The 20,671-nt window shown below is 41.0% G+C and overlaps 1 protein-coding gene across 1 annotated transcript in view; it reads left to right on the forward strand.

Moving 5' to 3' along the window:
- The first annotated feature begins 442 nt into the window (after positions 1-442).
- The window catches only part of PLPP4 (phospholipid phosphatase 4), a 68,415-nt gene continuing 48,186 nt past the window's right edge, over positions 443-20,671 (forward strand). Inside the window, exon 1 of the mRNA XM_075155187.1 lies at positions 443-596. Within this exon, the coding sequence (XP_075011288.1) occupies positions 541-596 (56 nt within the window). The 5' untranslated portion in view covers positions 443-540. The remainder of the gene's footprint in view (positions 597-20,671) is intronic.

A 20,671-nucleotide genomic window follows, 5' to 3' on the forward strand; every position in this document is an offset into this window, starting at 1 on the left:
CCAGCCTTAGGCGGGGGCAAAAGGGGGCAAAGGGCCGCCTAGAAGGGCCGTCCCAGGCCGGCGGGACCCTGGCGAGTGGCGCGGGGGGGGGGCGGGCGGGCGGGACGGGGCTGCAGCGGCTCGCCAGCGCCGCGGGGGCGGGGAGGGGAGGGGAATTCCCCAGGATCCCCCGGCCCCCGCGCGGGGAGACACCGCGTTAGTCACCGGGACCCACCCCCCGCGCCGGCGGCTCGGCTCCGCCGCGGCAGCGGCCGCGTCAGCCTGGCGGCAGCGCCGCTCCTCGCTCCCCGCACCGCCCGGCCGCGCCGCCGACGGGACGCGGCGCCTCCGTGAGGCGCGGGCAGCCGCGCAGGCTGAGGGGGGATGGAGGGGCCCGGGCTGCACCTCGCGGGGCTCTGTGCCGCGGACGCGCTCCCTCAGGGCGGCGGGGCGGGCTGCCGGCGGGCGGCGTGAGGCGGCCGAGTCGCCCCGGGTGCCCCCGCCCCGCGCGGGGAATGAGAGGCGGCGCCGCGGGGCTGCCGGAGCCCGCCGGGACCCACCATGCGGGAGCTGGCGATCGAGATCGGCATACGGGTGCTGCTCTTCGGGGTCTTCGTGTAAGTACCCGCCGGACAGCGGGAGAGGGGGGGACGGCACCGGCGGGAACCTCCGAAACTGCCTCAACTTCGCGCCGTCGCCCGGGGCCGCTCTGGCGCCCGAGTCCTTCCCCGCACCCGAGCGCGGTGTCGGATCGGCGGGCGGGGTGCGGGGTTGGCCGCCCCTCAGCGCGGGCTGACGGCGGTGAATCGCCCCGCAGCCCCTGACGGAGAGCTACCCGCCGGGGAGCTCCGGCGGCGAGGCGGGCTCCGCGGCGGGGGAGCCCCCCGGGCTGCCGCCGGCCCTCTGGAGAGCCCGGGGCCAGGGGGAGCTGCCGCCGTTCCCCCGTCCGGGGTGCGGGGCGGGGAGGGGGACAACTTCTCCCCGGGGTGGGTCGTTGCAGGAGCCGCGGGGAGCCCTCTCTGCCCTGGGATTTTGCCGAAGATCTGCGGGAAATTTTTGTCGGAGAAACTACAGTTTGTGAGAGGAGTGTGCAAAAAGAAACCAACCAAAAAAAAAAAAAACCAAACCCAAAACCTGCTGCTGCTTTCCTTTGGACGATTACGGTTTTTGCTGTAAGGTCTCATCTGCCAAGGCTGTAAATGCACCTCAACAGCTGGCTCGCAGCAGTGGGAGCCGGCAGTGAGTGAGCTCCGGGGCAGGCACCCTTAGCGGGAGAGCTACAGCGCTGGTGCCTGCGGCCGGGGAGGACCTCGGGCTGAACGTGAGGAGATGTAATGTATTGTAGCTGGGTTTGAGATGCATGGTATGTAGGACGCACGCTGGTGCGTAGGAAGGAAAGTCATGAAAATCTGGTTGCTGAAAGATGTGCAGCTATCACTGCAGGAGCACTCTTTCTTTTTGCGTTCTTTAGGAGAAAACTGTTACATATTATATTGCGCTGTAGACCAGGCAGGCTTCCCCCTTTCTTCTCAGGGCTGTATGTGTTTCTTCTTTCTGGCAGTTTGTGTTCTCCATGCATTTGAACAATGAAAAGTTACAGTCTTCATATAAGTTTGCATTTCAGTTGCTTTAATGTTTAAAGATGAGTATTCTCAATCTCCGAAGTATCACAGAAACTAGATCAGATTCTGCTACTGTTTGCTTGTTTGTCTACTTAACGATGGAACCTGTTGGTCACGGGTGCAGGCAGTATAGGGCATCTATTAAGCTGTGATACTGACTTAGAGCTTGTGATACTGGAATGCTTTGATGCAATTCCTTTCTCTCATGTTTAATGAATAACTTGCCCAATTTACTGGTGTTTGAGTTTTTCCTCAGTGCTCATTTCTCTTGAATATTGATGCAAATCTTTTGATTTGCAACATGTTTGGTAAGTGTCATCCTCTTCATTTTAGGATAAGCTTTGATACCTTCAAAAACCTGTAAGGTACCTTTGATACCTTTCAGTTCAGTTGCATCTTACTTTGAAAGTAGACCTCTTCCTTTCAGCAGAACTCTTTTCTGGAATATATGGAATTACAGGGTAAGCAAAGACCTCAGAAACTGTTGCTACATCAGAACATTTCCGTTCATTACAATTGCATGTGTAATTCATCACTTACACCATCCAGTAAGAGATCTCTTCATATAGGTTATTTCCGTATGTAAATCATGCCCCATTATAAGTAGTAATCTCTAGGTTATGCTTGTCTTCCGTCCTCATTTCCTCTCTAAAACATTGTGTAATTTTCACTATTCTTTATGCTGTGGTTCTAAAATCAACTGAGGGGTGGCTAGAGGAAATGCTTTTGTTAGAGCCACCGTAATGCCAAATCACTACACAAGCACTTTTCACATTTTCACATAGCTTAGCTTCTTCTTTCTTGGAATTCTGGGGAATAATTCTGACATTGTAAGAGGTCATTTGGAGCATTCATTGATATCTAAAAGTACCAAACATGTAGTATTCTAAATTCACATCCAGGTTGGTTAGTTTCATGAAGAACTGCACTTTGTTTGTAATGGCTGCAAAAATATAATCTCTAGCTAGACCAGCAGAATGGCTTTTATATTCAGATAATCTTAACACCAAAGTAATCTTTTGCTATTGACATAGTATTCAGTATTTCTCTCAGTTTTTCCAAAGAGGCAGTTACTCATATTTTGGAACTTTTCTGTTATAAAGGTTTAAATACTGTGTTTTCTGTGGTTTTGTAGACAGCCAGGGCAAGGATGATTATAGAATGTTGAGTTCATTAAAATATCTCTTCAAGTATGAACAATTACTGGTGAATTTGGAAGCCCTGGGGCTGGAATCCAGGCAGTAGCAATGTAAGCTCTATTGCAGAAGCTATTTCTAGGAATGAAAAGGCAGTACGGTTCCCACCTCCCTTGGAAAGGAATGCCATTAACATCAATGAGTGGAGGCTAGGTCTGAGATCATCTCTGTGAACGCCAGCTGCGACATGGATATTTGTCCGCCAGGAACTGGACTGAAGAGAATTAGTTCATTCTGAAAAGGTGTTGATGACTTTGGGTCACTACCAACCTTTGTAGTGTTAGGAATCTGACCTTGAAGATAATGGTTCCATAGTTATTTGCCAATTGTGAACCATCTGTGCTTCCCAGATGTCTTTTTAGCTTCAACCTACTGATTAATGTAACTCAGAGTCATATACTGGTATATTTTGTACCATAAAATGCAAAAGAAAAAGGTGCATATTCCGTGTTGTAGTTTTGCTTGGTGATAAATGTCATTTCAGAAAAATGGAGGTGTGAAAACTTATGTTGATGATTGCTGAAATTGAGTGTTTTGCAAATTTGAATGTATCTTACAGCAACAACAGCCGTATTTTCTATACTTAAGACTGGCAACCTTTTTTCCCCCCACTTGCCATAATTATCAACTTTAGTCATTCCCCGAAAGGCAAAAATCTATACTTGTTATTTAAGTTCTGTTGTGTCATGCAAATGTACACCATTCCAAGTAATACACATTTTTGATGGTTGTGTATTGGTTTGGATGAATTCAACAGACAATCAGAGAGAATAATGATAACAACTGACTCAGTTCTAAACATTGTGTTGTTAGCAATTGCTAAGTGTTCACTTAGCAAATAAAGATGGGTTTAGGTATTGAAATTAAGCATTTACAAAGATCTGTGCTGACGGGCATTTTAGCCCTCAGGGTTTACTACTATTGAAGGAAGGATTAGTTAGGAGAGATTTATTAGAAGAACTACAGCTGCCTGAAATTCAGAAGCAGGAATCAAACAAACAAACAAACAAAAAAACAAAACAAAAAACAAAACCAAAAAAACCGCAGAGCGAAACCAAAACCCAAACACAACTGTTTGCAGTCAAAAACATGCGTGATGCACACTTTATTGGGAAGGTAAATAGATGTTCTTTGAGTACTTTCAGTAAAATAATAGCTCTCAAGCCACAAGTTACAAACTGTAAGGAGAATAGTGATATTTCTGTTCTGCCCTACAGTTTTTCCCAGTTCCTTTACATTACCAATTTAATTTTTAGTTTTCAAAATATTTAGCCGTACACCTTTTGACTGGGCTGAACTGATCCTAATGAGCATAGATGGTTTGCTACTTACTAGGCAAGGAGAATTCTCATGCTATAATTTGACCATTACGTTGTTACTACATTATGCAATTTCAAATACTTTTCAATTAAACCTTGACTTAATCAATTCTCACTTCATATTTTTGTTTGTTTAGTTTTTTATTTATTAAGAAATACCTTTGAGTGCAGAACTGGATTTTTTTAAAGTGAAATTTTTCAAGGTCTTCGAAGTAGAAATGGTCTATTGTTTAATATAACAACTGTGAGCATGTACTTTGTTTATAGAAAATACCAAACACTAATTTGAAGAATGATTGAATTAGGGTCTTGCATCTCTGTTTTCTTCATTTTGTACTTATTCCTATGACCTGGAGCATCTTAAGATGCCTGATTAATGCTAAAACATGTTAAATATGGCCAGTCTTTCATCTGCTCCATGTGGACAGTGGCATTTGTCACTGTTGTGGTTTAACTCCAGCCGGCAACTCAGCCCCACACAGCCGCTCGCTCACTCCCCCCCGGTGGGACGGGGGAGAGAATCAGAAGAGTAAAAGCGAGAAAACTCCTGGGTTGAGATAAAGACAGTTTAAAAGGTAAAGCAAAAGCCGCGCAGACAAGCAAAGCAAAGCAAGGAATTCATTCACTGCTTCCCATCGTCAGGCAGGTGTTCAGCCATCCCCAGGAAAGCAGGGCCCCATCATGCGTAACGGTTGCTTGGGAAGACAAGTGCCATCACTCTGAACGCTCCCCTGTTCCTCCTTCTGCCCCCAGCTTTATATGCTGAGCGTGATGCCATATGGTATGGAATACCCCTTCGGTCAGTTGGGGTCAGCTGTCCCGGCCGTGTCCCCTCCCAACTCCTTGTGCACCCCCAGCCTGCTCGCTGGTGGGGTGAGAAGCAGAAAAGGCCCTGACTGTGTGTAAGCCCTGCTCAGCAGTAACGAAAACATCCCTGTGTGATCAAGGCTGTTTTCAGCACAAATCCAAAACACAGCCCCATACAGGCTACTGTGAAGAAAATTAACTCTACCCCAGCCAAAACCAGCACTGTCACTGAATGCTTGATGAAAGCAAATTGTTTTGACTGACTTGGTTTTATTCAGTTAAGGCAATTGTAAAAAGATTTGTGAGCAAGTCTGATATTTTTACACAGGAGCGATGCCCTTAAAACAATGTTCTTCATCTGTCCTAAAAAGAATTCACTGAGAAGAATTCATTGTCCTAAAAAGAATTCAGCTCAAAGCGAGCCTGTAATTGCCGGTAGGGCGTCTTAGTTTCTTAGCAAAATACCTGTTGTTCTGTTTTAGGTATCTCCTTGTCGTGGTTTAACCTGGCAGGCAGCCAAATACCACGCAGCCGCTCACTCACTCCCCCCGCCCCCCCAATGGGACGGGGAGAGAATCGGAAGGGTAAGAGTGAGAAAAACTCGTGGGTTGAGATAAAGACAGTTTAATAGAACAGAAAAGGGAGAATAATGATAATAAATAATGATAGAATATACAAAATGAGTGATGCACAATGCAATTGCTCACCACCCGCGCTGACCGATAACCAAGTAGCGATCGGTACTTCCTGGATCACGCCTACCCTTCATATACTGAGCGTGACGTCACATGGTATGGAATACCCCATTGGCCAGCTGGGCTGGCTGTCCTGATTATGTTCCCTCCCATCTTGTGTACCTAGCTCAGTCAGTAGGCACGGGAGCTGTCCTTGGACTAGGAGGGCACTTAGCAACAACTGAAAACATCAGTGTGTTATCAACATTCTCCTTGTACTAAATCCAAAACACAGCACTAGGAAGAAATTTAACCCTATCCCAGCCGAAACCAGGACACTCCTACAAGGAAAATTTTTCATCTGTTTTAGAAGACCACATCATTGTCTTGGTAGGAAGATAGAAGAATTTACATGTGTTGTAGTATATTTAGCCCAATGACTTGTCAACAGCTTTATCGCTGATGTTTCTAGAGCTGTCTAATTGATTAAAAAGACAGTCTTTCAAGAATTGCTTCATCAAACCTTGAGCTCTTCAGTGAGTGTGATGTGATTAAAATATAAATGTCATTCAGAGTAATTGGATATCTTCCCTACAGCATAGTCTCATTAGCAGCCTCTCTTGGGAATAAATGTTTATCTGCAAGGCTAATATACATATATATTACACACATGTGAGTGTACAGTATTGACTAATGCTGACACCTTTCGTGTGTGTGTGCCATGTTCAGACTCTGGTTTAAGTCAATAAAAGCTGATTCTGTGAATGTTTGGTTTCTTATAAGTTTACAATATTAAGATTTTAATCAAGTTATGAATATGTATGAAATGATTTAGGCTGAAAAGCTCTTTCAAGCAGCTTGCTTTGTCATAGGTGGTGGTCTTCTAGATATTCTGCATGTATTGCCTTCATAAATGATACTATGTATTATCTTGTTAACACAGATAGAAAATCAATTAGCTGAGGCAATTCCACAATGCTGCAGTTCTGCTTTACTCTTTTCTCATAGTTTGTGCTTGCCTTTTCTCTGTCATATCTGCTGGATTTTTGGAGGATAGACTGAGCTGAGAATCATGAGCAGTCGGAGATCTGTAGGTAATATAAGCAAAATGGTATTGAGAAATCACCAGTCTGAGACATTAAGATTTATTTCCTCATGCTGACACAAACGCTGCCAAATTACACAAATCAGTAGGACCAAGATTTCAAAGCACCTTTTAAGCTTAGGCTTTATAGCTGAATGTTTCAAAGTGAAGTAGATACTTGGCCAGATGAGCTTCTTAGTCTTTTTGAGTCCTATGTTCTCAATTTGAGTATCCCATAATTCTGACTTTGTTTGGAACCTGATTTTTGGCTTGTGATCTTAAAAGTCTTGGACTTCATTTCTCTGTACCCTAATTTTTCATCAAGAAAGGGAGAGTAATACTTCGTTTTCTCACCCTTTGTTCATTTAGTTGATAATTCTTTGTCGCGAGGCATGTGGACAGTAGCCAAACCCATTGAACATTGAATATGCTTGGAACTTTTTCAGTGTTAGTTTGACAGATGTTAGTAATGATAATAAGAAGCAAGAACATCAGCATGTTTGATTACTAACCTGTTTAAAAATAGGTGCTGTATTGTAAACCATAATTTCGATGATACTGAAATGAGGGAAAGATTTAGTTTTGTGGCCCAGGTTGAAGTCTAGTTCACTGAATAGGGTTAATGAACAGTTAAGGGAAAGACCTGCGATAAAAAAGACCGTAGCCTCTCTGATGCTTAGGATCTGAGAACATATATCAAAGGTTGCATATTGAGCTCCAGTGGCAAGCAACAGACTTGTTCCTGTGCTCAGCAGAGTCTGTTATACCTTTGAAGCGATGGAAGAATTAGAATGCCATGAAGCTTCTGTAACTCGCTGAATGCACCTGATATATCACAAAGTAACCCGAATTTTAACTTTGCTCAACTCTGGGTCCTTGAGAGGTTACTGTAAAAACAAAAGGCCGTAAATACCTATTATACCTAGTGTAATATGAAGCACGCAACAAAATGACCGTGTGCCTGTCCTAATATCCATGAAATATCACCAAGCTAACAGAAACACTTGGTACTTGGCATTCCACTGAGCTGAAGCTTCTGTTTCCATTGTTTTTTAATTTATTTATTGAAACCAGGGTAGGATTTACTGACTTTGATAACCGCTATTCAGGAGAAAGTGTACCTGTCTTTTTTGCGCAGACTTTGGTCTGTGCAAAAGATAGACTGTTTTACAGACTTGTGTCAACACATTTAGATCGTAGAACTAAGTTTATTTCATTTGTCTTCTCTGAGTCCCAGGGTGGAAAAAAAAGGGGGATTTAATGGCAGGAATTCTAATTGTCCTGTTGATAGGATGGGATTTACAGTTGATGTCTATGGCTAAACTCGCAGCTAAATACATGCTAAAAAAGAATGTTATTGTAAATGCCAGAGCAACTGTTCCAGATTTTTGAGGAGTAAATGGTGACTTTGTGTCTCTTTTTGTTGAATCCTGTTTACTTTGACTTTGACTTTGGCACTTTGTATTTATTTGCTCCCAGCCCTGACTGAGGATGTATTATAGTGAGAATGTTACTAAGACTGACAGGGTTTCTGTAAAGGAAATTTTTCTTTAAAAAGTTGATTTTTATACTTTGATCTAAGCACAGTCAAGCTGTTGCACAACTGCGTTTCTGATGGCAAAGACTTTAATAAAAAGTAGTCTTATTGCTGAGAGTGCACTCGTACCTGGCACAGTAGACCAAGATCTTTATAGTCTCGCAATTTGTTGGTGATTTTGAAAAGTGAGTACTTGGAAATAGTTGGCGGAATTATTGACACTGTAAGTGGATTAAGGATTACGTTTAGTGTGTCTCGTAACTTTTTTTTCTGTAGTGAGCACTGCACTGATACTGAACAGGGGACATTCGAGTGCTGCATCTGTATTGGCGAGGATTGGTGGACAGAGAGAGAAAGCTAAAGCCAATGCATGTGTCCCTTGATGAAGTATTGGTCGTGATCCACTAATGAACATCAGGGGCTTACCCTTGAATGATTAAGGAAAGTTTCACTGGTTTCTGAATCAGAATAACTGCTTTACAGATGATCCAATTAGATTGTCTTCATAGAAGAGACAAAGTTGTCATCAGATGTGGTGCTTGAAATAAGCTTTTCATAACTGCATGGATTTTAAGGTATTTTCCCTTCATGTTTTTCCCTTGCCTTGTAAATGGTACATTTGTGATCATTGCACGACAAGTCATCGCTATGCAAGAAACTGTTACTGATCTATATGATTCTGCAGAAAACTAGATTAGGAATATTTCTTTATTGTGAATCAGACTGCTACGGTCACTGTGTATCATATTTGTTTATTTCTCTGCATTACAAAACATTTTTAGCTTTTACTATGCAAGTGGCTAAATATTTTCCTTGTTAAAATACCACTGAATTTCAATTAAAATTGCATATAGATGAAATGCAGTAAGTGTGAATTATTTTACCGTAGGCTAAAGTAACAGGGTTTACAACTGGTGTTTTCATAGTGGCTGTTTAAGATTACTTATGCAGGTGAATTTCAGAGAATTGAGGAGGATTGAGAAAGATGGTAAGAGGGGTATAGAAAACACCTTTTCTGAGAAAAGACAGAAATAATTGAGCTGTTTAATCTAGAAATCTGAGGAGACGTGGCAGTAATCTTCACATGTAAGCAGCTGCCTTAAAGGTGTATGAAGAAGGCAAACTGCTTTTCACATCCTTTGGGAATTGTACAGAAAGGGAAGATTTTTAAACTTGTAGCAAGGGGAACTTAGGCTGAGTGTGGGGAAATACAACCTAATTGTAAGGACTTTTGAGCGCTGAGGTAGATTGCCTGAGGCATATGTAGAATCTCCACCAATGGAAATTTTAAAAAGCAAGTTACAGTAAAGTATCTTGGGAGTATTTTACATAAAGTTTTGCTTTGCTGCATGGCTGCGAGGAGACAGACTATGTGGCCTTGTAAGCTGGAATAAATCAACTTAGTAGACTGAGGTTTATATTGCCTGAGAGTGTCTTAGTGTATGGGGGAAAGTTGAAAGACATTAAAGCAAAATTTCTTGTAAGAGATTTTAGGCTCATGTTGATGGGCAGAAAAGGAAATGGTATTGCCAATTCAAAGTTATTTGGAGAATATTTTAACAAAGGCTGAGCAGAAGCTGATGATGCCTTCTGGCTGGAGGGCATTGCCATGCCAGATACCATATTTAAATATTCTGCATTGACGAGATTGTGGGGAAAATGAAATCCTAAATTAGGTGAAATGTTTCACTCTGCAATCTTGCAGTTCAACGTTTTACTCTATTTTGAGTGAAAAGTTTTACTACTTCTTTAGAATTTATAATGGAGGTGTAAATATCAGCTCAGAAATATTTCAACTTTGAAGGATTTGTGGCACCCTGCCAAGTGTTGTGAAGCCTTGCAAATCGAAAACAACAGAGAAGAGTATCATTTGATATAAAGTGTTATATTTTCATTAGGTGCCAATTTTCACTAATGGGAGAACAGCTCTAATAGCCTGACTGTACTCTCATAGCCCGCAGAGAGGCCATCAATAATTTCATTCATCTAGTGTCCAAGGTGCTTTACAGGAGTGTAACTATTGCTATTGGACTTTAGTGAGTGCTACAAAATGCTAAAAGTGGTGTTCCTATTCCCCATTACTGTATCTTTACATCTTTTTTTTTTTTTTAAATCATTATTAATGCTCTGGAACATGTAGTTATTCACACAAGTGGTTTTGGATTGAGTGATTTTTAACATATTTGGATTTGATTGTGAATATCATTAGGCAGGTCTCTTTTTTTCCCCCCAAAGAATAATGAAGTCATTGCATACAGCAACTGTGAAGGAAAAACTGTAACAAAATAACTTGTAAATTTGTATTAGATTTAGTAAATAACTTGGCCAAAAAAGTGTCTCTTTTTTAATGCTGAAGTGTTTAATTTTAAAATTTGCATTTTAAAACACATTTTTATTAAAAGTTTAATGGATGCCGAAAGTATTTCATTTCAGTTTGGGTTAAAATGATATGTTCTTGCTTGACCTAAAATTAATGTTTTAATTTCACATAAAGAAACTCTTGATCGAGCCTTCTAGTTTGAGCCACAGTATTTCTCCTCTCTCTTGCTTCCTTACCAGCTCCTGAGTTTTTGGTCCGAAAAAGCGGTCTGAGAAAGTGTTTTGGCACTTAGCTCTATTTGTTTGATACTATTTAATCCTCACTTTTATTCAGCCTATACCCCTCAGGTGCAGCATTATGTGGGGGTAGGCTTCACTGCCGTACAGGTCGTCTTCCAAGGTTACGTCTCTGTCTATCCATCATATGTTTAAAGGGAACAGTGGCGCATAGCGAATGGGACACAAATCATAAATGTTCATATAATAAACATATTCTAGATTAAAAATAACTGGGCAGCAAATTATCAAGTCGTGTTCATATTATTAAGATTCAGGTTCTGGCAAAAAGCTGGGTGAGTGAGAAAAAAAATTGCTTGTGTCGAAGTGGTGGTAGGTTTTTGATGTGGGGCTTTTGAAGAGACTGGGTAGGGGGGCAGTGGCTGAGCGGAGACGAGATCCTGCAGCACAGAGGAACGTATTAGCGTGTTTCAGAGATTGCTCCTGAATAAGCTGCCAGGGCCAAGCTGTCACTTCCAACTGAGTAAACCTTGTTCCAAGGAAGATCTTAAAGAGCTATCGCAGGAGGGACAGGAGTGAGAAGCATCGAAGTAACAGTGACCTACAAAGGGAATTTTGGAAAAGGAGTGATGGAGGGACAGAAATGACTGAGAGGGAAATCTCTGGTCACTAAGAGAAACTCAGCATCTTTGTGAGTTTAAGTAGTCAATAGGAGTGTGGCACGCAGGTATGGAAGCAGACGAAACTTTATCAGGCTACTCAGCTCTATCAAATTGCTACGAAGCTAGGATAGTTGTCCAATATATAAATGTTTTGGCTGAAAACAGTTTAAGATGTAATAAAAACAAGCATAAAAAACATCAAAAGCAAGATTTTGACTGTCTGTAGTGTGTTTTGCTTCATTATTCAGATATGTGCTTAGGTGATTTAAGCCTGTAATATGAATTCTGTTTTTTACTTTAGAATAATGTACAATTGCCAGCTTTGAAACTTCTAATGGCTACATCAATGTTCATATACTGATGATTTCTTTTCTTTCTACTCCCTCCTCCCCAAACACATGCACATCAAAGTGGCTTTTGTGAAATAGCTTACATCATAGGGTATATTTAATAAAAATAGAGCATAGAGGCAACAATTAATACCATAAATCATGCTTTTTATTAACAAAAATGAGAGAGAATGCAATGAAAACTGTAGCCAATGGTTTTCACTTCATTGGTATCTGTTATTTCTGTAAGACTGCCACTGTTGATTGTCTCTGTTACAGTAGTGCAGCTGTACTGGATTGCCTTAAGTATTGTACATTGACATAATAAGTAGCAGCTCTGACCTGCTTACCTTGTGCTTGAAGTGCTATGCCACTGCTCCATGTGAGCAGGGATCACAACTGAACTGCTTTTTCACCTCAGGAGCAGCTAAATTCCAAAACAAATACATTTTTTTTCAGAATGTTTTTTTTTGTATTCTGCTGACCAGAAAGGAAAAGATGCAAAGATCACTTTCAGTATTAGGTCAAAGAAAGTTAAAAAATAGAAAACAAGCCGAAACAGGCCAATGAGTCAATTTGACTCATTTTGCAGTGTTTTTTTTCCTGTTTCAGTATAGCCACTCTTGTCTCCTGCTCTTCTCTTCAAAGCTGCAATGCAGCATGACCAACTGTTCCCTTTTTCTTCCTTTCACTTTGCTCATCTCCAAATATTCTGCTTCTCTAAGGAAGAAATGATGGTGAAAATGTTGTATCTAAGCTAGTTAGGTAGTTTAATGCCTGGATACCCATTTTTATTCCCATTGAATGGGAGTTTTCTAGATTCAGTCACTTCATACTGGCAGTAATGATACTCAGCAATATTTAGTGCTACTTGCATTCAAAGTCCGCAGTCCACAAGCAAGGAGAATGTATGTGAAGATTGGAAGTTCTTGGGTTCTTTCAGGCGCACAAGAACAACTGGCTGGCTGTGTTAATTGGTTGTTCTTGAGCTGTTTGTGCATGCTCGGATAATCCTTTCCCTTTCCTCTTAGGTTTAGGGTGACTGAAATAATATCACAGGAAGGAAATCGTTTATCCAGAGAGAGTTCAAATGCCAGGGATTGAGAAAGCAGTAGAGGTATAATTAAGGTACTAAGGGAATTAACATTAGGTTCTAAAACTCCAGGCTATTCTCTTTTTTTTTCAGCATTGTGAAAAGATTGCTGGGTCACTATTTCATGTTAGTTCTTATTCTAAGAACATTTACATATCATTTATATATTGTTTCATAAGCTGCAGGACTCCTGTTGTGAATCTGTATTGTTGTTAGTTCAAGATCTGAGCTGTTAACTGAACCCAGACTCCCCAGCTGTTGCCTCCTTGCTGATTCATTTAATTCATATTGTTTCTTGAATTTGGACCAAGCAAGGAAGAGAAAATTTGAGCAGAGGGGTTGGGTCTGGCTTTAACCTGTTTCTGTCTGTATATTCGGTATGGGTATGTGGCTCAAGTCACGTGCTGAAGCAGGCTTGAGCCTAATCTTAGGCACAGCCTTTATAAGTACAGCCCCAGAGGCTGTATCGGAGAAGGGTCCAGTGGCTTAATAATTATTCAGAGATACTGACTGGCACAGACTCCATCATCTAGTTAGGCACATTCTGGTTGAAGAACCTGTCTCGCATCATGGTTGGTTTTGTTGGCCCAGTAATAGTACAGCTCACCCTGACTGGGGTGCAATGCTAGCTGCGAGGAGGAGAGTGAAGAGGGTGGCCATTCCTCTTTGGAAGAAGTCACACCTAGATATGTATCTGTTCAATCAGTGGATATATGAAGCAACTCTAGGAAACCTGCTAGTAAGACTGAAGAAAAATACGGGAAACTCTCCTCTTTCAGCACATCTGGGAAATATGACAACCATGGTAATATGTGTATTTAAAACTGCATCAGGATTTATTTTCAATCCCTTCTTAATCAAAATGATTTCTCATATATCTGAAGGGCTAATGTGGGCATATGTGCTAATTAAATGTAAAACTGCAGTTGCTAGCTGATTTAAAATATTCAGAAATCTTTTACATCAAGTGATACTGACTCATCTGAAGCCAAACCTACCCTTGAGAACCAGTTCTCGACTTGCCAGTGACATTAAATTAAAAAAAATCCGAAAAGATTGCCCCTGCCCCTTGTCCTTATCAGTCCCAGGATTTAATTCCATTGACTTTTGGCTCCTCCTTACATAAAAGTGCACCCACAGAATTAAAAGTGGAAAAAGCTGTATACATTCAGATTAGAATATCAAATGTTATCAGGAAGTGGTATGAAGGCTTTGTTTCTAGCTTCTCAAAAATACAGAAATTGAAAAAATGCTATCAACTTGCACTATTCCCAGAGCTGGGCACTGAATAGGGACTGAAAGAAAGAAGCCTCTTGCAACATTTTTCTTACCATTTACTTTCTGCCAGTACTCCTCTCAGTCTTCGTAAATACTTGCCTACAAACGGGTTACTGCAAATTAAGAGAGGCATCAATAGCAATAAAACCAGATTCTAAATTATCTTTGTAGGGTGTTCCTGGTGAATATTAACTACCCTGTATCCTGCAGGACAATTAAACCCAATAAAGCTCCGTATTAGGATTATAGATTGTTAATCAGAAGTGGTAGGTGTATACACTGCATGGCATTGTATTGGGAAATAAAAGTTTTTAGCTGTTAAAAAGGTAGAGATAATTTATTGATACAGCTGCTTCTTTTAGTGTGAATGTAAATTAATTAATTAATTGGGTTTAGTGCGGTTACAAGATGATGGGTATAACACATTTCCATCAAAGCCTATGAAGAACCAATAAAACATTCATTTCTGTTCTCATGTACCTGCTTCTTATGCAATCAATATCTACTGCAATAAAAATTCTAATATATTTTGGAATTTAACTTTCTACTTTTGATTTGTATGGAGAAGTTGAAGCTGTTGCTTTCCTACTTGAATGCTTGTCAGCAGTGCATACTTGGCATATGTGAGTATAAAGAAACTTTATCAATCTCTTGATAAAAAGCCTTAACTATAGGGAAAGTTTCTTTTTCTATCAAAACTAGAGTTTATATTATTGAAGTTATATTTTTATATATGTCAGCTTCTTCCTTGGTGAAATTGCAGTTCATCATTAATCATAGAATCATAGAATCATACAGGTTGGAAAAGACCTCTAAGATCATCGTGTCCAACCGTCAACCCAACACCACCATGCCCACTACACCATGTCCCTAAGGGCCTCATCTACACGTCTTTTAAATACCTCCAGGGATGGTGACTCCACCACTTCCCTGGGCAGCCTGTTCCAAGGCCTGACCACTCTTTCAGTAAAGAAATTTTTCCTAATGTTCAATCTAAACCTCCCTTGGCGCAACTTGAGGCCATTTCGTCTTGTCCTATCGCTTGTTACTTGGGAGAAGAGACCAACACCCACCTCACTACAACCTCCTTTCGGGTAGTTGTAGAGCGCGATGAGGTCTCCCCTCAGCCTCCTCTTCTCCAGGCTAAACAACCCCAGTTCCCTCAGCCGCTCCTCATAAGACTTGTGCTCCAGGCCCTTCACCAGCTTCGTTGCCCTCCTCTGGACGCGCTCCAGCACCTCCATGTCCTTCTTGTAGTGAGGGGCCCAAAACTGAACACAGTATTCGAGGTGCGGCCTCACCAGTGCCGAGTACAGGGGCACGATCACCTCCCTGCTCCTGCTGGCCACACTAGTTCTGATACAGGCCAGGATGCCGTTGGCCTTCTTGGCCACCTGAGCACACTGCCGGCTCATGTTCAGCCGGCTGTCAACCAGCACCCCCGGGTCCTTTTCCTCTGGGCAGCTTTCCAGCCACTCTTCCCCAAGCCTGTAGCGTTGCCTGGGGTTGTTGTGGCCGAAGTGCAGGACCCGGCACTTGGCCTTGTTGAATCTCATACAGTTGGCCTTGGCCCATCGATCCAGCCTGTCCAGGTCCCTCTGCAGAGCCTTCCTACCCTCCAGCAGATCAACATTCCCACCCAGCTTGGTGTCGTCTGCACCAATAAAATAATGGTATAACTCACAAAATATGGTATAACTGGTATAACTTATGTAGTGCTGGAAAAAAATGGTATAACTCACAAAATAATTGGGCCTTGGTCATATTTTTTGTACCCCAATACATAATTCTCTTCTTGATGGCCGAGGAACTGTGGATTTCCTAAATTACTATAGAAATTAAATGGCTCAGATCTCTTCCTTTACGCTGGCCTCTGAGCTAACACAAAGCTATCTCATCACGATCATATGCATTTCAGAAACTGAACTCCTCCAACATTCATGTGGTCAGCAGAATGACGGTGATAAACTACAGGCATTGTTTCTTATCTCGCCTCATCACTATCCTCTCTGCTTCAGTTCTGCTAATTTTGCATTCCAGCCACAGACAATTTCAAGCTTTTCATATTTTGTCTGTTTTTGCAGGAGTTCCTAAAATAACCACTAACAAGTTATATTTTTTTCCTTAATATTACCTATAGGGAATAAACAAGACTAGCTTTTCTCATGACGTGACAATGAGTTATTCTCTCCAGATATATCAAATAACATGACTTGAATGCTTTTCCCACTATTAGTATGCTTCAGAATGGGTAAGTTGAAGTCTTGGATTCAAATGTGAGCAAAGGCGACGTGAATAAGCAGTGTTCAATGCAATGTACCCAGCCAACATAAACACCGGGCTTTTTCTGTTTAGCCTAGGTCACTTGCTGGAAACCCCTAAAGCAAATTTTGTCTTTCAGAATATAATTTTCTTATCTCCACAGCTGTTGTGCTCTTTCATATGTTCTACTTTATTGCTCTTCATTCAAAATGTTGGGGCTGCGAATCAGTTGTATGAGAATCTCCTACTGAGTTATGTCTTGTATTATTATGTATACCCCGTAATTAGGCCAACCTCAGCTTCGCTGGTGCTGCTCATGACTATGCAGTTTTAGCGTCAGGACAACTGATTGCACAATTTAACATGGCAGGTACACTATAAAAGCCTTTACTACTAGATTCGAGACCTGTTTTGGGGAATACTCAAGGAAATATCCATGTAAGAAAGTGCAGAATGGGGTTCCAATAGCACAGTCACAGCTAATCTGTTTCTGTGGGAGAGGCAGCGGTGAGTTCGCTCATGCAGTCTGGGAATGGTAGTCAGAGCCAAACTTTTTTTTTCTCAAGCCCTCAGAAGTGATTTATAAATGATTTATGAACACCTGTGGCTTTGCAGCGATCTCTTCATTACTTGCTCAAATGAGGAGTTGCATACAAAACCATTTTAGGATCGGATCTGCTTATCAACACATGATGCTTAGAAAAGAGGAGGGGTGGTCATTATGTATCTGGTATGAAAGACTGAGTATCACAATCACAAGTTCATGTTCATTCTCTTCTGATGCTTTGTCATGCCATATGTACTTCTCTGTCCTCTCCTTTTGTAGTTATTGTCACTTGTTACTTGGGACAACCCTTACCTGCATCTATGACGAAGAGAAATTCTTCAGAGACAAAGCAGAAGGCAAAAAACCCAACCTTCCCAAAAAAAAAAAAAAACAAACCCCTTGTACATCATTTCATTGATGCTCAAAACCAGGAATCAATCTCTAACCCTCCAGTGTGCTACGAACACTTCTCATGGGGCAGATATCTAGGGCCCCAAGATTGCCGGGACGAAAGCCCCTGTGTCTTCTCCTGTGTGATTTCATATTGGTCCTCTGCAAATGGAGCTGTTGGCCAGCAGCAGTCCTTGTAACGCTAGTAGGTGCTTCTAAGGTGAAGGCTAGTCATGATTTCCTTGCTGGTAGTTTGTATCTTACGCTCACAGGACACAACAATACAATCCTAATGTTGGGCCCATCTATCCTGTTCTTGTAGATTGGGAACATAACTTTTCTACTCTAACATTTAAAGGCCTCTACCTTACCAACTTTGCCAACGCAGTACTGCTTATTGCTCCTTCTCTGATCTTGGCAACTTCCAAATGTCATTGCTTCTTGATTTCATGCTGCTGAATGCCAGGGAATGGTGGATGCTGTAAGCAGCGTTTGAAACAAGAAGGTGAGGTGCTAAACAATACCCTGCTGTTAATTGTGGAAGATGAAGACCATGGTGGAAGCACAGTTCAAAGACTCCGTGAGAATATTTATGCAGTGTTTGATTCATTCACTACCAGTGAATGGTTTCATAAAAAACCATTATTAGTCCATATTATTGCAAAAGTACGGTGTACTTTTACCTTGATCAGTCTGTGATGTGGTGCTTGCATGGAAATGATCTTAAAGGGCTACATGCTGTTAAATGGTAATGAAGTTAATGTAACCTGGAAGTGCTTGTGTCCTCAGACAAGAACAACATTCTTATTCAGTGTAGTGTTGTAGGCAGTAATGTTGGGATGTCCAGAGCAACCTCAGACACTTGGGCACCTGTTCCTCGCTGACGTTTTTAATGGATTTAGGGCTCCTGTTTCCCTTAGGTTGCTTTGAAAGTCACAGTTAAAGGCTCTTGAAGTTAACGCAAGTCCTTTTATGCTATGTTATCAGGCTGAAGTGTTCAAAATCTTGCTTGTTAAACTGTTAAAAATGTTGGATGAATATGTAAATATGGAGAAAGTAAGGCCAAAAAGCTAATACTAAAATTTCATGTACTAATACGAAGTAAGCTTCCTAAGTTGCCCGCCTGCTACCAGGGGACGTTATATGATTGAGCTTGTATTTTCAGCCATAATAGAAAACCAGTTTTCTTTATCCAAGGACTACATTCATTTCTAATAACATCTAGTCATTTAAACAAGCTTGTGCTGGCTTATGAATAGTAATAGACTCTACTTTTGGTTAGGACAAAGGAACATAAATCACTGTCAGGCAGCTTAGAAACCAGTATGTCCTCATGGTTGTTTAATAGAGTACGAAGGGAATTGCCTTCAAGTGAGTGAAATCTCGTATCAGTCACCCATCGGTGATGCTTCAAAAAAAGAAGAGAATTGTTCTCTTATGAGTCTTGGCATAAAAATTTAATTAGCAGCTGAGCTTTTTCTGAAGATAAAAAAAAGTGATTTCTTTTTATATAGTCACTTTCCCTTAACTGTTTACTTTGTATTTCTGTATTGTTCACACAGACAAGATCTGACACCTTCTACATCTATTTTTTTTCCTCCTTCAGTAGTGATTTTGAAATTATTTTACCCAATTTCAGCAATTTTTTTTTTTTTTGCATTATGTTTCAGTATATTTGAACACTGTTCTTGGAAGACATTCAGAACACAAGTCAGAGAAAGAAATGGATACGTAATCAAATTTAATATGTAGTGGATACAAAACTGCTGTTATTAAATAAAATAATAATTATAATAATTATTGCTGTCATTGATAGATTTTTTTGAAATGAATCTTTCTTTAGAAGAGTTCAAAGATAGTGAGTATATACTAATCAGAAAGTCAGTCCTCAATTGGAATCAGATACTATTTGTTATTTATTATAGTTTCATCTCTTTAGCACATGTGTTATTTTGCTCTTAAAGGAATTAAATCTTATGACTTAGCATGTATTTGCAGTGTCATAGTATGATTCCTGTGAGAACTATGAATTTGATTTTTGTTTAATTTCTCAGATTTAAACAACTATGCTTTAATCTTAGTTTTCTTACATAACAAGGAGACAGGAAACAAAAGGAGAAGAAGAGCCCCAAACCTTTAACTCTGTTGGTATTTGCCTCATAATGTCAAATGTCTTAATGTCAAATTAATTAAATCTCTGGTCTAATGTGACACATTTTCCAAAAGTGCACTTGTGCATGGGTACACTGTGGTGACCTTGAAGCATAAATGTTTGTGTATTTGTTTTTTGCAGTTAGTAGAAATGCTTCAAGGCCTAGATATGTCGAAGAACGTGTCTGTGCTTCAAGGCATTCCCTGGCGTATCCATCAGTCCCAGCGCTTTGAGAACTGCCTCCAAACAGTCATCAGACCAGCAGATACCTGAGGCAGTATGGTATGAAAAGGCAGAAAAGATGCGACTGGCTGAAAGATGTAGTCATCGAAACTCAGCTGGCTGCTTTCATTTCTCGTATGCCCAGACATGCATGTGCTTACCTATTTATTTATGTTTGGATGAGAGCAGTGAAGTACCTCCTGGCCACGGATCCTCTATTACATCTTCATAACAAATATTAAGTCCTGGCTAGTATAGCTGGGAACTTTGCTATTCAGCTCTCCCGGGTGGCACGTGTTGGATGTCATACCCAGGCCTGGGACTTGACTTGGCAACAGAACCCTTTCAGCAGTTACTTGCTTCTAGCTGCTGTCAGTATCTTTAAAGACTGAAAGTAAAAATAATATACTTTAGGACTCTCAGTTGACATTTGGAAACAAAGTCGCTTGCATTGTCTAGAAATCAACCTTTATTTTTCTAGCTGAAGGGAAAAATTGTAAAATGAATTTTTCATATATGAGGTGTTTTATTTCCTGGAAATGGTTGTCTTTAGAAATGTTTCCCTCTTTCATGTCTTGCAACAAGCCATTGTTTTTTAACCTGAAAAAAGATTTAAGTTTTCATTTTAAAAACTGAAACAAAATGTTTTGACACTTCTGAAATTCACCTTGCACTTTCTTTGGAGAGCAGGGTCAGACTCTGGATTTGAAGAAGCTGAGTATAATAGTAAATATTCTTCTTGCAATACTAGACTCCCTAAGTTTCCAGAAGAATCTAGTTGTCCATGTAGGTCAGTAAGGGAAACACAACTGTAGGTACAAGTGACAAGACTGTTTGACTTGTTTGGTCCTCAGGTTTTGTTGTTTTCCTTTAGGAAGAAGAGAGTTTGGTACCTTCTATCTGGTGGGAATCTGAGTGTGCTCAGGTGAAGGGAGTCAGTAGTAGTGTGTGCTGGGGACATG

Source organism: Calonectris borealis, chromosome 7 (genome assembly GCF_964195595.1).
Source record: "Calonectris borealis chromosome 7, bCalBor7.hap1.2, whole genome shotgun sequence".
Lineage (NCBI taxonomy): Eukaryota > Metazoa > Chordata > Aves > Procellariiformes > Procellariidae > Calonectris > Calonectris borealis.